Source organism: Gymnodraco acuticeps, unplaced genomic scaffold (genome assembly GCF_902827175.1).
Source record: "Gymnodraco acuticeps unplaced genomic scaffold, fGymAcu1.1, whole genome shotgun sequence".
NCBI classification, from domain to species: Eukaryota; Metazoa; Chordata; class Actinopteri; order Perciformes; family Bathydraconidae; genus Gymnodraco; species Gymnodraco acuticeps.
This window is the reverse complement of record NW_022990701.1, coordinates 3,744,947-3,758,305: the sequence shown is the minus strand read 5'-3', so window position 1 is coordinate 3,758,305 and position 13,359 is coordinate 3,744,947. Positions and strand designations below refer to the sequence as shown.

General features: G+C 39.6%; 2 protein-coding genes across 3 annotated transcripts; both read right to left on the bottom strand.

Annotated features, from left to right (window-relative positions):
• Positions 1–2,605: 2,605 nt before the first annotated feature.
• On the bottom strand, positions 2,606–6,481 carry tnip2 (TNFAIP3 interacting protein 2). Of its 2 annotated transcripts, none has more exons than XM_034231360.1 (6): positions 5,843–6,481; positions 4,983–5,285; positions 4,773–4,862; positions 4,336–4,599; positions 4,105–4,221; positions 2,606–3,730 (listed from the first exon to the last, which is right to left on the bottom strand). In XM_034231360.1, the coding sequence occupies exons 1-6, from the start codon at positions 6,152–6,154 to the stop codon at positions 3,455–3,457; spliced, it is 1,362 nt and encodes a 453-aa protein (XP_034087251.1). In that variant the 5' UTR covers positions 6,155–6,481; the 3' UTR covers positions 2,606–3,454. The 2 variants fall into 2 exon arrangements, with proteins under 2 accessions (XP_034087251.1, XP_034087250.1); XM_034231359.1 differs by having other exon boundaries at positions 2,606–3,733; positions 5,843–6,478.
• A 3,083-nt stretch (positions 6,482–9,564) lies between these two features.
• On the bottom strand, positions 9,565–12,627 carry sfrp2 (secreted frizzled-related protein 2). The gene is made up of 3 exons (XM_034231248.1): positions 11,913–12,627; positions 11,592–11,672; positions 9,565–11,342 (listed from the first exon to the last, which is right to left on the bottom strand). Exons 1-3 carry the CDS (start codon positions 12,406–12,408, stop codon positions 11,038–11,040), a joined length of 882 nt encoding a protein of 293 aa, XP_034087139.1. The 5' UTR covers positions 12,409–12,627; the 3' UTR covers positions 9,565–11,037.
• Between the last annotated feature and the right edge of the window lie 732 nt (positions 12,628–13,359).

The window sequence follows — 13,359 nt, the reverse complement described above, 5'->3', positions numbered from 1 at the left end:
TCAAACCCAGGGATTTCACAATGAAAAGTTACCACTCCCACAAAGTGTGATCATTGAGAAAACTGGTAAATGCACTTTAAACAAAGGAAGACAAAAGGTTTTGGTTTGTGAGAGCCACCAGAGAAGAAATGACTCATTTATTTCAGGTATGAATGGCTGTCTGGCTATTTTGTAGAGCGTGCTCGCTCTCAGTCATCAGTGACGCAACATGGGATATACCACGTTTGAGCAAATGCCCCAAAAAACTACGCTAACGTAGACGACCCAAAAACACCGCGCAAAATGTCTGAGAGGGTGAACGTGGGCCGCAATCTAAATAAAACATGAAATTGGCACAGATTTGTGTTTTTTATTACAGGTTCAGCGATAAGAACCACTGATGTAAACCCCCTCCCTTAGTTAATTATAGATTCATATGTTTGATAAAAGTCCATCATGTGCCCTTTCAAAAACGTTTCCCTCTTTTGACCTTTGCTGTGCTAAATGGTGCTCTTAAAGTCTTCTGACAATGACAGGGGCGAGAGCCAATAGGATTATTCGAAGGGATCACAGCATCCGTGTAGCTTGTAATCAGAACGCTGATCTTTTCATTGTCTACGGCCTGGAGTGCTTCGGGATCCCAAACAATCCCCCTTTCCTGCAGCTACAATCTCCCAGAATGCTGTTTTTGATAGCAGAAATCTTGGATTCTCTTACCAGGATATACCAAAAAAAAATAGTCAGCATTAATACCAACTTGCTCACCCAACCTACAGTAAATCAAAAATGATCTGCTTAAGTCGACAGGGCTCCTTTTTCAAATAAACTTGTCTTCTTTTTTTGGGAATTCCCTCATGATGGCGGGAAATTCCCGTTCTTTTAGGATACACATAAGATTAAAGGCCCTATTTATCCTTTCTGTATTTGTCTGGATAAGTGTCGGACTGAAGTTTTCCCTCTTTGTTAAAGTATACGACGGCTACATCGCTACATCCTGATGCTCTTTTGAAACTGGTTTTCAACAGGAACTGATCTACCGTTGTCACCTGACTTTTATTAATGCTTTAGTTTCTTAGAAAAAAGTTCCCAGACACTCAGGTGGGGACTTGTGACCTATTTTTTTCCACTCTCAGATTGGTGGGTGGTGCATTTTACTTTGTGGAAGTTCACTCACTTATAGACCCTGCTGTAAATGTGTGGGTGTGTGTGTGGCGTGGGGGAGAATCCCCAGCACACAGCGCATGGCCTTTTTAGGGCCTGTGTGTATTTCTACCATGTGGTTGGTTCATAGACGAGATACCGAGGTTGCCCTTTAAAGAGAAAATTGGAAACAATTGTTCTGTTGGCACATGATGTGGAGTCAGGCAGTTGTGTAATAAAAATGCAAATTAAATAAATGTATTGGAAACTTATTCAGCCACAAATATCTTCCCCAGTTAGCTGATGAGTAAGTTAGCATGTGATACTGCATGGTGGCATTTCAAAGGGTTGTGTCAACAGTCAAACCTCGTCATTTTGTTTCCTGTAGCAGTCCTGTTTATAAAGATGAACAACCTTACTTCTAGTTTTGGTGAAGAGATTTGAAGTGGCCACCAAGGCAGATCTTCCTCCAAAACTTCAGACATTTAATAAAGATTTAGATATGGCAATATGCATTAATTTTATTCCTGAGAACTAGATTAGAATATCGATTGTTTTCATTTGTAAAGAAGCAAGTGAAGAAATTATCCAGAAATATATTGAATAATATAGTATTTAAAGCAAGACTAAGCCACTTTACAGTTAGCCCTTGTATGACCCATAATATTAGTCATAGCCTAGTTACACCGAAATATCTAGCAACACTTTGCCGAGATTAGCCAACACTAACATAATCTATTGGTCATACCGAATGAAGTAAAGATGTAATATTGATATTATTTTAAACCTGACAATATTGTCTTCGTTACATTAAGCTAATACAGCATATTGAATTGAACAAGTTGTATTGCTTAAATATTTAACTTTTTATTTCTAAGAAGAATTAGTTTCTTCTTTAAACATTTTTACTTTTATCAGATCAAAAACTGCAGCAAAAACTAGTATGTGTTCACTCGCACACAGAGAACACAGTCAATCAATCAATGTTTATTTATATAGCCCAATAGCGAAGTTGTTTGTCTTCGTCTTTTGTGCGCACTGCTACTGCCTACTTCCTTTTTAACAGGGGATGTCCAGCTTCCTGTGCTTACTATACTAAACCCGTGACAAGTGAATCACAAACAGTACTGCTGGCCTGTTTGTGTCAGAATGAAACAGACTGCAGACGGACTGACGGCACAATGTTTTGGTCACTAATTGATCCGCGGGCTGTTGTTGGATGTAACCTGAGCTAAGTCTTTCTCTGGTCCTCTCCGTACCCTTGTAGTGTTTCTCTACAGCCAACAGCTGGGAATATGGCTGTGACAGTACAGCGTGCCCATTCAGGCAACACTGGGAAGGGGTTTTCCACCGCGCACATACACGTGACACACACACACACACACACAGATTAAGTAGCGCCAACATTTTCGTGGTTAGGCTATGATCTGTGTACAGCTCGAGGCTGCAAACTGTCTCACAAATTAAAATACACCACGCGATAATAAAACATAATTAAAACTGTATTAATTCACCTTCAGATAAAGTGTGGTTAAACAGTCTTTTATTACAAAAATAATGTGCCAGCTTCAGAAAAACAGCACAAGATATCCAAAAATAAGCATATTATTGTCAGTTGGGATGCATCTTTTACGCTATTACAAAAAAGTGGATTCAAACATTGTTTTCCAGTTGTAATATATTTAACAGTATTTATCTCAAAATGGCCACGAAAAATGTTTCATGACTTCAGTGGAAAAAAGGCAACAAACATTGCTTTGCTGTTTCCCAATTATTTATGCAAAAATAATAAATATTAATATAATAGTTATATACTTTAAATCTGTTATTAAGAATATATAATTTACAGTACAGATACATGTTAATTTCAACCAAAAATAAACAACTTATAGCACCACATTATCCAAAATAAGAAGCTTATGCGTCATGAATCGGTTCAAAAGTACGATTCAGTTTTTTGGCGACATTTTAAGAAAGTGCAACTGGTTTGTAATTTGACACATTGAGGTATATGGCATTTGATATATTGCATTGGCATCCACTTTCACACCACAATAATCTCCTGCATTGCGACAGGAGAACAGCACGGCCCTGACCCGGTTTACTATGCAGATTTAGAGCTGACTCATTTCTCTTGCAACAGGGGAACTCTGGGTTGTACAGTTTTGCTTCACTATGTACAAACATCTCAAGTCAGTCGTTTCATTTGTAGTCAAGTCTCTGTGAATTTCTGAAACTCCACTCAGGTTTTGTTCTGCCGTGTAGTGCTGCTCTTCAGTGTTCAGTTACTGTCAGCAAAAGATAAGTGTCTTTTCCTAAATGACTGTTGTTCCGTTTATAGTACACACGCTTCACAATGGTTCAGGTACTCTGCAGCGTCCGTGTCTCTATACAGGCGGAGGCAGTGTGGGCACTGTAGCTCTGACAGAGCTGGGGTCTCGTCCCATGCCGGGCTGGGGGAGGCTGCGGCGGGGGCCACAGGCTGCTGCTGCGTCTCAGCAGGGTTCCTCAGGAGAGGCTCGGAGGAGTCCTTGTGTCGCCTCGACGTGATCCTGTGTCCTATGTGCACACGACACATGGGAACGACTTCTCTGTTGTCTCTGCTGGCTCCCTGCTGAAGACAATTATGTTTAGAATGTTAGGATTGCAAGACGACATTTATAGTACCAAAATCAAAAGTAACAGTTTGTAAAATTAGGAGTGAGCAATTTATCCGTTTTTTTTTGTAATCGTCAACAAACCCGCACTTTGAAATGCAAGTGATCATTTGTTTGTTTCTGTTGCTTTCACTTGGATGGAAGAATGTTGAAAATGTCCCCAATTTTGTATTCAACCATCAATTTCCGCAGAAAGCAGCAGAACAGGCAGAACTTGTTATAAAATCTATTTGTTTATCTATCCCAAGTAATATAATTTAACTCACTTTGATCAGCCTACTAAAGATACACTAATGTGTTAAATAACCTTTAAGGACTGTGGTCTCACCTGTTTGTGTAGCTGCTGTTTCAACTGATGAACCTGCTCCTTCAGGTCTTGGATCTTGCCATGTGCTCGCTCTCGGTCAGCACGCTCCGACTTAAAGTCCTCTTCGTAGATGAGGACCTTATTTGGGAGAATAACCGTTAGTCTTTTGTCTTCATAAAAACCCAAGATGCATACAGTCAAAGTCTTCAAAGTAGCAGAATACTAAAGTGCACTGAAATGTTTAGCACCAACCTGCTGCTCCAGAGTTTGGATCCGTACTTTATCCTGCCTCCTTGTTTCATCCACTCCTCTACTCAGCCTCGCACACTCATTCATCTTCTCCTCGAGTAATCCGTTGAGCCTGGAAATTTCCTGATGAAGCAACTCTGTGCTTATGGAGCCGAGCCCAGGCATCAAACCCTGTCTGGGTGTCTCCTTCAGCCTCTGACACAAACCTCTGATGTAGTCCTCCCTGCTGGAGTCATACTTTTGCCACCGCGTATTCAGACTTTGCACCTAGAAAATAAATGACAACAATAATGTTAGATCAGACTCTGAACTTCACTCAGATGTTGAATAACACCTTAGTATTGTCAATAACACATTTCTTAGTGCCCGATTGATTAAAGGAGACATTAAAGAAATGCCAGTGAACAAAACTTGTAAACTTATTCTGGGTGAAAACGTACATATGTCACTCGCTGCTTTAGCTGTTGATTCTCCTCCTGAAGTTGACAGATTTGGGCGTTAGAACCACTCATGTCAGATGACTCTGCCGTCTGTAAAAAATGATGGATGAGAGGTTACAAATGTGCCTTCTCAAAAACAAAAAACGGTGCCAATGATGCCTTTAAAACACCAAATTCACAATTAATCACCACAGCCAAAGCGCCACACACCTCCTTGGTCTTGTGCTGCTCTGCCACAACCTCCACCTCTCCTCCGTTCTTCTTATCCCTCTCCAGCCGGGCCAGCAGCTCCTGGCACACCTTCACCGTCGCTCCCAGCTGGCTGCGCATCTGGTCAGCCTCCTCGGCCAGCGATGTGCAGAGTACGGCTCTGGTGGCCTCGGACCGCTCCCTCTCCTCCAGGGCCAGGTGCAGCCGGTGGATCTCCCGGTCCTTCTCGTGGTCCGGCTGCCCCCTGACGCCCTCCAGCTCCAGATCCTTCTCCCTGAGCAGGGCATTCAGCCTCTGGATCTCCTGGAGGAAGGAGGAGAGATTAATTGCATGACTACATCATATATTGTGTGTAGTCAATATGTACAAATACAATATTTTATTCTGATGTTTGCTACTGACACATGTTCTGTATTTGATCCTGTTTTAATCATATCTTCTTGCAACTGTCTTTGAACATATTTTGTTGTAAATAAACATTCAATATGTACAAAAACAATGTATTATTCTTGTGTTTATTACCAATACATGTTCTGTATTTGATGATTTTTAAATTCATATTTCTACTTGCATCTCTGAGGATGTCTTAGAACATATTTTTCAGTAAATCATTTAAAAATAAAAATGTTTAAAACATAGCCATGACTTCAATTCAATAACTCACAGCAGGATGACAGAAACAAGTGTGTATTCTTAGTTCTTGACAAATACGTATGGAAAGTGTACCTTCATGGAATGAAACAGACCCTTTCCACTGTACTACATGTTTCCCATCAGCTTATTTTAGGCTTTATTATGTATGTAGGAACATGTATCAGCATGGAACAACATCAAATTATCCGTTTTTCCCCTGAATTTACCTCTGTTTGTCGAGTTGCCTTGAACTCCATGTCGTTCGTCTTCTGTTTCAGTTTGCATATTTCTTTACACAGGCTCTCCAGCAGAGACTTGGACGGCTCTATGACTACAGACTGGTTATCTCCCACCGTCACGTAGATCCTCTCATATCTCCCCAGCCTCGTTTTTAAGTCTGCGATGATATTATCCTTAACATAAAGCTGCTTGTTCAGGAGGTCTATTTCCTGGCGCGTCTCGTGATACAGAGTGTTGAGCGTGCTGCAGCTCCGCACGGTCTCTCTACGAAGATCCGAGTTCATACTGACGTTATCCATAGTTTGCTCTGTAGCTTTCACAGTATGATCAGTCTTTTAATAATCCAGCATTTGACAGCTCTTCTTATCGCCCTGTGTCTTTAGAAATGGACCGAGGAAGTGAATTGTGTCGAAGGTTTTGCGCACCGATGTGGAGAATAATATCGCCCATTGGGGGATTTCCTGGGGAACTTCCCCGCGGAATTTTTTTTAGCTTCGTCAAACTGAGTCTGCTCTCAGACTCACGGCGCACCGTCATTGGAAGGTAATAGGGGTTTTATAGCCTGCTGGCACAAAATGTTAAGAAAATAAAGAGACACAAATCTTCACAAATAGCTACAAAGTTTAAAGGTACCATCAGCAATGGCGATGCTGCGTTCATGGCCGTCGTAAATTCGCACTCTCCACACAAGAGGTACATGTGAACGCAAAGGAACAATGATAACACTGTTTGCAAAACTGTTAACTGCAAAATGAGTGGTGTTGTTTTGTATTTGCACAGGTGTAAGCAGTTGTGTAAAGTAACTAAGTATATTTACTCAAGTACTGGACTTAAGCATTATTGTTGTCCTACTTGTAGGCTACTTTACTTGACTATTTCAAATTGAATGCTACTTTATAATTCTACTGCCTCACATTTTGTATTGTATTTTATAGTCCACTACACTTATTTTACAGTAAAGCAATTAAAAGAAGGAATCCTTTAATATTCTAGAATATACTTTCAAAACAGCCATGGTGCATAACGGGTACTTTGACTTGTGATACTTTAAGTACATTTAGCTGCCAATGCTTCTAAACATTTTGAATGCAGGACTTTCACTTGTAATGAAGTATTTCTACTTTTGCTTAAGTAAAGGATCTAAATACTACTACCACCACTGGATGTAAGAAGTAGAAGTTCTATAATGCACCTCATCCCCCCATAAGAAACAGAAAGTAGCTTCATGTAGACCTTAAATGAAATCCCCTTTGTGTTTAGCTAATATTTTTACATGGGATGACACATAATAATTCCTTCAAAAGCATACAATTCGCTCATCGGTAGTTTACAAAGTTCCCAGGCCTCCCACCCCCTAAACTTTACATTAGTGCATTTGGAGTGTCGCAACAAATTCCCCAAATACTTAAGAGGTATTGATTTGTAGCCTTTAGTGCATATAGGATCATAATACCTGAGTTTACCACACATACTGTTAGTTTTATGTTTTTTTTAAACTCACAGCAATATCATACAGTATAGTGAGTATGTTTTTGGAGATTATGCTTGTATTTCAGAAGGGAAAAAGTACATTAGCAAAGCATCTCTTCCCTGAGGTGTTAAATTGACGTATTGACATTTCAGTTAATTCATTCAGGATAGTTCAATACAAATAAATTGAATTGATTCCAAGTTAAAAAGACAACAGTAAAGAATAAGTACAATTATTAGTTTAAAAAAAGGCACCAACATCATTTATTGTTCCTGATGTTTTACATACACTTGATTTATGATTGAGTATCAATATAACAGTGTAAAGTGTGATTACAATTGAATTAATGTAGTTCAATTAAAAAATGTGCTGGAGTAGATGTATAAAGTCACAGATAATGGAGATACTCGAGTCAATTTGTAATTATATATATATAATAATTATTTCAATCACAACTCTGTATCTAAGGCATCTAGATGATTTGCAGGCCCAATTCAGGGTTTATATGAAAACACGCACAGTCCTTTAACAAACAATGCATACAGATACACACAACTTGTTTAAAAGGAATGTAAATGTTCAAAATCTCCATTCCCTTTATGATTTTACCCTGCACTACACAAACAATCATGCATCTAATCATTATCAGGTCAAATTGAAACTGCTGTCTAGACTGTAGGTGTAGAGTTAAACCCCTTTAGGATTCATTAAAGAGCATCATTAGTGCTACTGGCCGGTGGGGAGTCCCAGGTATTTCTGGGTCAACACACCATAATTTCACATAATGGATGTTGAGGTGAGTCATTGAGGCCACATAGCAGTCACGTGACAGTTGATAGAGCCACATGAATCAAGGTGTGAAGTGTGTTAAACCCATGAGGGAAGAGTTGTCATGGTGGGAATTTGAGTGAATATTTTAGGACAGTTTAACTTTTGGTGCGATTCTGAAGCAAGTGTGGCTTCCCACCTCACCTGATACTCTGAAGAGAAGTAGCCTGAATATTTTAAATGCCACCCTGACACTCCCATTTTAATTCCACTTGTAGTTGCACCTTGATCATGTGACTCCAATAACTCAGCTCAAATGACAGTGTGCACAGAAAGGTGGAACTCACCCGGGACTGCCCCACTGGTTCAGCCTTTTGGACAAGTGGCAAAACCTCTCCAGTCCAGTAGGTGCTTTCACCTGTTGGCATAATGATGAGTCAGGACTTAGGTGAAATACCTGGGCACACTTTACTGCACGAACAAAATAAGTTGATACCTCCAAGTAGTTTGTTGAATTATTCTTTAAATAAAAAATTATTAAAAAAAATGTATCGATTACATATCATTATATATTTAATCTTTTAACTTGGGACTTTTATGTCATACACAACAAGCAAAAGTCCCCATTAACTGAGGGAAACTGACAGACATTACACTATACTTCTGACCAAAAAATACAATTATTAAATCAAGAAGACAAATATAAAGTCCAACAGAGGTTCACAAAAAATAAAAGTGGAAAAGGGCACAACCGTAAAATAACAAAATATAGTCGAATCAGTGATAACTAAACAAAGCAAATACAACAGTTCATATCGGTCATTGTGTTTTTATATGTAGATAAAATGGGATTATCTAAAATATTAGATAAAGTTTATGAGAAAAAACAACAAGTTTGCCTTTTAGAATATTTTTCTTGAATTGAATTACCTGTTTTGAAAATGTAAAATCCCCAGGCCCTATTCTGACCCACTGTTAGTGCAAAACAAAAGGGTATCAGGAACATAACAAGTTGTTACCATGCGTTTCTCAAATAAATGCTCAGAATATATAACACTAGCTTTAACATACTGCCAACCATGAACAGCCTATGTCAACATATTCATGACGTATAACTGGCACTATTCCGGAAAGGCCAAGATTAGTTTGGAACCATAAACCTTTACTTTTTATTATGGTATATGTCATTGGAAAAGAAAACTTAAAATGCATTGTGTTGCAAAGAAATTACCAAATGCATCATATGCATCCAATTATTACCATGAACAGGTATTATCATTGGATTCCACTAGATGGTGGTATTTCATTACCAATACCATAAACTGTAAATAGAGACTATAAATATGAGAAAGGCTTCTGTGGGTTTATTTTCCATCTTACTGTAGCGATGCTAATTATATACAGTCCTTTATTCTTCGTTTATTTGTGAGTATATTGGTATCCTGCGACACACAACAATGAAATGAGTCATTTCAAAACATGTAGGCAGCTTTTAATTGCTAAAAACTTTACACAAGAATAAAAGGAAGTATTTGATATTTACACAGTAATACTTTTGGAAAATACTTTACATTGCATATACACACAACCACTTGATTATTAGTGCCTAACAAGTAACTTCTCATCAAATCAACACTACCAACCAAAAGCGTCCTCTAATAGTACATATAAACCAACTTGTGTCACTCACCAAACAACAGGATGAAGATGCAATCCGACATAAAAGTTTAAATGAAATATGAAAGTCTGAAGTAGAAAAATATTTCTTTTGTCATACGATTGTAGAAAACTATGCAGTAGCTCAAGTACAAAAAGATAACCAAGAGTATTAAAATGTTGAACAGGAAGAGAATATAGCCAGCTATCTCTCATTTTTGCTTGAGAAAACGGTAATACAAAAGCATACACGTTATTGTTTGTCTTTGAACATCACACTACGCACACTTCACTCAATATGCCACACACAATATCAATCAGTTTTGTTTTTGTAGAACTATGATAGACAATAGTTGCAAAATAGATGCGAATAACGTTTTTGTAGAGGAACAATTAAGTCCCCTCAAACATCTTACCAGAGTTCACTTTAATTTACCATGGGTTACTGTTTCATGACCTTTGTGATGTATTTTGTTTTCCTTTAAGGTGTTTTGAATGTTCCTAAGCAGAGGACTGCTGATGAGTTAACCCTTGTTGGAGGAATGCCCCATGAACAAAAAAGTTGTATTATCATTTTCTAAACTCACCCCTCTTGTAGGATTTACCAGTAAAACACATCTACATGTGAGTCCGTCATTTTAATCCTGGATTTAAAGTGCTGCTAGTTTCCTCTCTAACCATGTAATTAGTGATTGTATTACACCTTGCACAACAGCTGAGTGTAATAATGAGGTGACAGCAAATGCAGCTCCCCATGAAAACACACAGCACTTTAAAAATGGCCACTAAGGGACGCCCAATATGCGCAAAATGAATGGGAGTCATTGGAGGAAAACTAAAACCTTACATTTATACAAGTTAGGGTTAGGGTTAGGGACTTCATACCTACTCACTGTAATAGTATGTACTAGATATAATTGTGTCAAAAGTCATGGCTGTGGGATTTAGCCATGTGTGCTTTTCAAAAATATTGAGGCCTTTTTGATGAATTTAGTTTGAGTGTATATGGGAATTAAACCTTTCAGAACATTACATTTATAGGAATTATAATTATAGAGTTTAGCCAGCAGATATGCTATAAATTGCGTAGATATTGAGCATTTAAAACTATAAACCAATGTGAAACACAGACAATGGTTTGTTTCTATGTCCAATGTCCATGCTAGACTCTAAATAGGAATCTATGAACCATAATTGCAACTTTTTTGTGAGACCTGGAGAGAGATAATTAGAAAAGAGCTCAACCAAACAATTTCTTCAACAGTGACACATGCAGTTTCTTCCTTCTTAGCACTGTAGCTTGCGGATACTGCGGGAAATCCTCTTAAACTCTCGCTGTCCCTTCTGCCAGCGCTTCAGAGAGGTGATGACCAGATGGCCGTCCAGCTTCTGGCCCATGACCAGGTAGGCAGCGTGGATGTCATTCATCTCCTCACAGATGCACTGCAGGCCGTCCTTCAGCCACAGCACAGTCTTCTTCAGGTCTCGCTCCGTCACTCCATTCAGCTTGTAGATGGTCTTGCTCTTGTTCTCCGGCACTATCTTGGTGTCACCGTTGATGTAGGAGATCTCTTTAACCTTGATCTTTAGAGCTTGATGGAAGCAGGAGAGAAAATTATGAAATAAAGATCATCCTTTTTGACCATGTGCTAATGAAAGCCACATGAGAGGGCATTTGCTTTTTGATACAGTTTGGTGCTGAAATACATACAATAATGGAAGTTCAAGCAAGGAGGGATATACAATATACATTTATTTATTTGTGACAAAGTTGATATATTGGGGCCCCTGATCTCCACTGTGGGAGTTACGACCATAATAAAATAGGTGGGTGAACTTACCAAAGTCATTCTTGCACAGGTTGTCCACAATTTCGTTGTCATTTTCATCTGTTTCCTTGCAAGCATCGCACACTCTTGGCACTAAAAGACAAATAAAATGTGTTAAATATTACATCATCAACATAAAACGTGCACAAATAAGTAGAACACAGAGATTAATTTGACTACAGTGCATTCTGGTGCAATCAATGGATCGATTAGTGGATATTAAAAATGAAATATTTCTGATCTCATTTCATGAAGAAGTCCAACAAATGTAGCGTTTTCGCACAACATTGGACATACATTTGCAAAGTAAAATACAGTTGAACGAAACCTCACCTTCTTTAGTGGCTGGCACGAGGTTCTCGGCCCCAGCAGGCGGGATGCACAGGTCGTTGTCCAGTGGGAAGCGCTCGCATTCCAACATCTTTGGCCAAGGGAAGCCAAACGCGGACATCACGGGCGCGCAGCCGTTCCTGACGCTCTCGCACAGAGACCTGCACGGCTGGATGGGCTCGTCCAGGTCGTCCAGACACACGGGCGCGAACAGGGAGCAGAGGAACTTCCTTGTGTCGGGGTGACATTGCTTCTGAATCAGCGGGATCCAAGACGAAGCTTGCTGCAGAACTTCATTCATGGTTTCGTGTCCGAGCAGGTTCGGGAGGCGCATCTCTGTGTACTCTATATCGTGGCACAGCAGGAGGTTTGCAGGAATCGCCTTGCAGTTGTTCTTTTTGTAGAATAAATCATGCTGGCCGAAATTGTATAATCCGTGGATAGCTTCCAAGCAGGGTAGTGATATTACCCACAACACTGTCGAAATAAAGGCCCTCATTTTGTATGAGCGTAAAACCTGCGAAATGTAAATGCGCAATCAGGGGTTCTTGAGCATCAGTCAGCGTGGATGGAGTCTCTGTCAGTGGCAAGCTCCTACTGTAACAAGAGGTTTTCTTTCAGGCATGTCTGGGAGGAGTCTGTCTGTTGTGCGTAAAGACCGTTTCTCCATTCAGCACTTGGTTCCCTCACATCAGGAGAACCTTGTGAACACATGTGTCTCCTCAGTCCAGAAAAAATACCAAAACCCTCAGTTGTTACTCCTCTGGGTCCGACAGTCATTTTTGATTTCTAATTATACCTCATAGAATTTTATCACCAGGCGTTTTCTCAACTATTTCCCCCTCTATATTTTATCTCCATGTTTCATGGAAATCATAACAAAACGTGCCTGACAGGTTTTACTCATTACGCCCAAATCAACAGAAATATATCCTGAGTGATCCCTTAACTGGCTTTTTTTTAGCCCCATGCTGTAAATAGTTTGGAAATTTTGTCAGTGGGGGCATTTAGCTCAGCTCAGTGGAGCGTTAATTTTCCATCATTAGGAGTTCAGCGGGGAAATCCTCCGGGCAGGTCTGCAGGTTATACCACATGCATGGTGATATATTGTTTGCCCTGGTGTGAGAAGCAGACCTCCACTCAGTACACCCTGGGGTGAAACCAAATCTCCTCCTTGCACTGCAGCTCTGGCTCCTCTCCGCTCTTAGACCCCCTGAGCTACAGTCTGGTCTGCAGACAGCAGTGTGGTTCTTCTCAGGATTGACCTCTGAAATGAGTGAACACTTAAATCTCACTTGTGATGTTTGTGGAATTTTCTAGCTAAAAGGGTCAATTCACCCAAATTACAGAAACATATTTTCCCACTTATGCATTGTGGCTTCTAGATATTTAGATATATTTTAGTTTTACTTACCCAGATTTAGAGATATGTCTCATATGTCTCCTGTTG

What these genes read in the sequence shown, in the direction of transcription:
- tnip2 (XM_034231359.1), bottom strand. Translation starts at nt 6,154, where the DNA reads ATGGATAACGTCAGTATGAACTCGGATCTTCGTAGAGAGACCGTGCGG. An exon ending in AGGCAACTCGACAAACAGAG is followed by an intron (nt 5,286 to 5,842) that starts GTAAATTCAGGG and finishes TCCTTCCTCCAG; the next exon opens with GAGATCCAGAGGCTGAATGC. An exon ending in TAAAGCAGCGAGTGACATAT is followed by an intron (nt 4,600 to 4,772) that starts GTACGTTTTCAC and finishes TTTATTTTCTAG; the next exon opens with GTGCAAAGTCTGAATACGCG.
- sfrp2 (XM_034231248.1), bottom strand. Translation starts at nt 12,408, where the DNA reads ATGAGGGCCTTTATTTCGACAGTGTTGTGGGTAATATCACTACCCTGC. An exon ending in CGTGCCAGCCACTAAAGAAG is followed by an intron (nt 11,673 to 11,912) that starts GTGAGGTTTCGT and finishes TTTGTCTTTTAG; the next exon opens with TGCCAAGAGTGTGCGATGCT. An exon ending in CCTGTGCAAGAATGACTTTG is followed by an intron (nt 11,343 to 11,591) that starts GTAAGTTCACCC and finishes GCTTCCATCAAG; the next exon opens with CTCTAAAGATCAAGGTTAAA.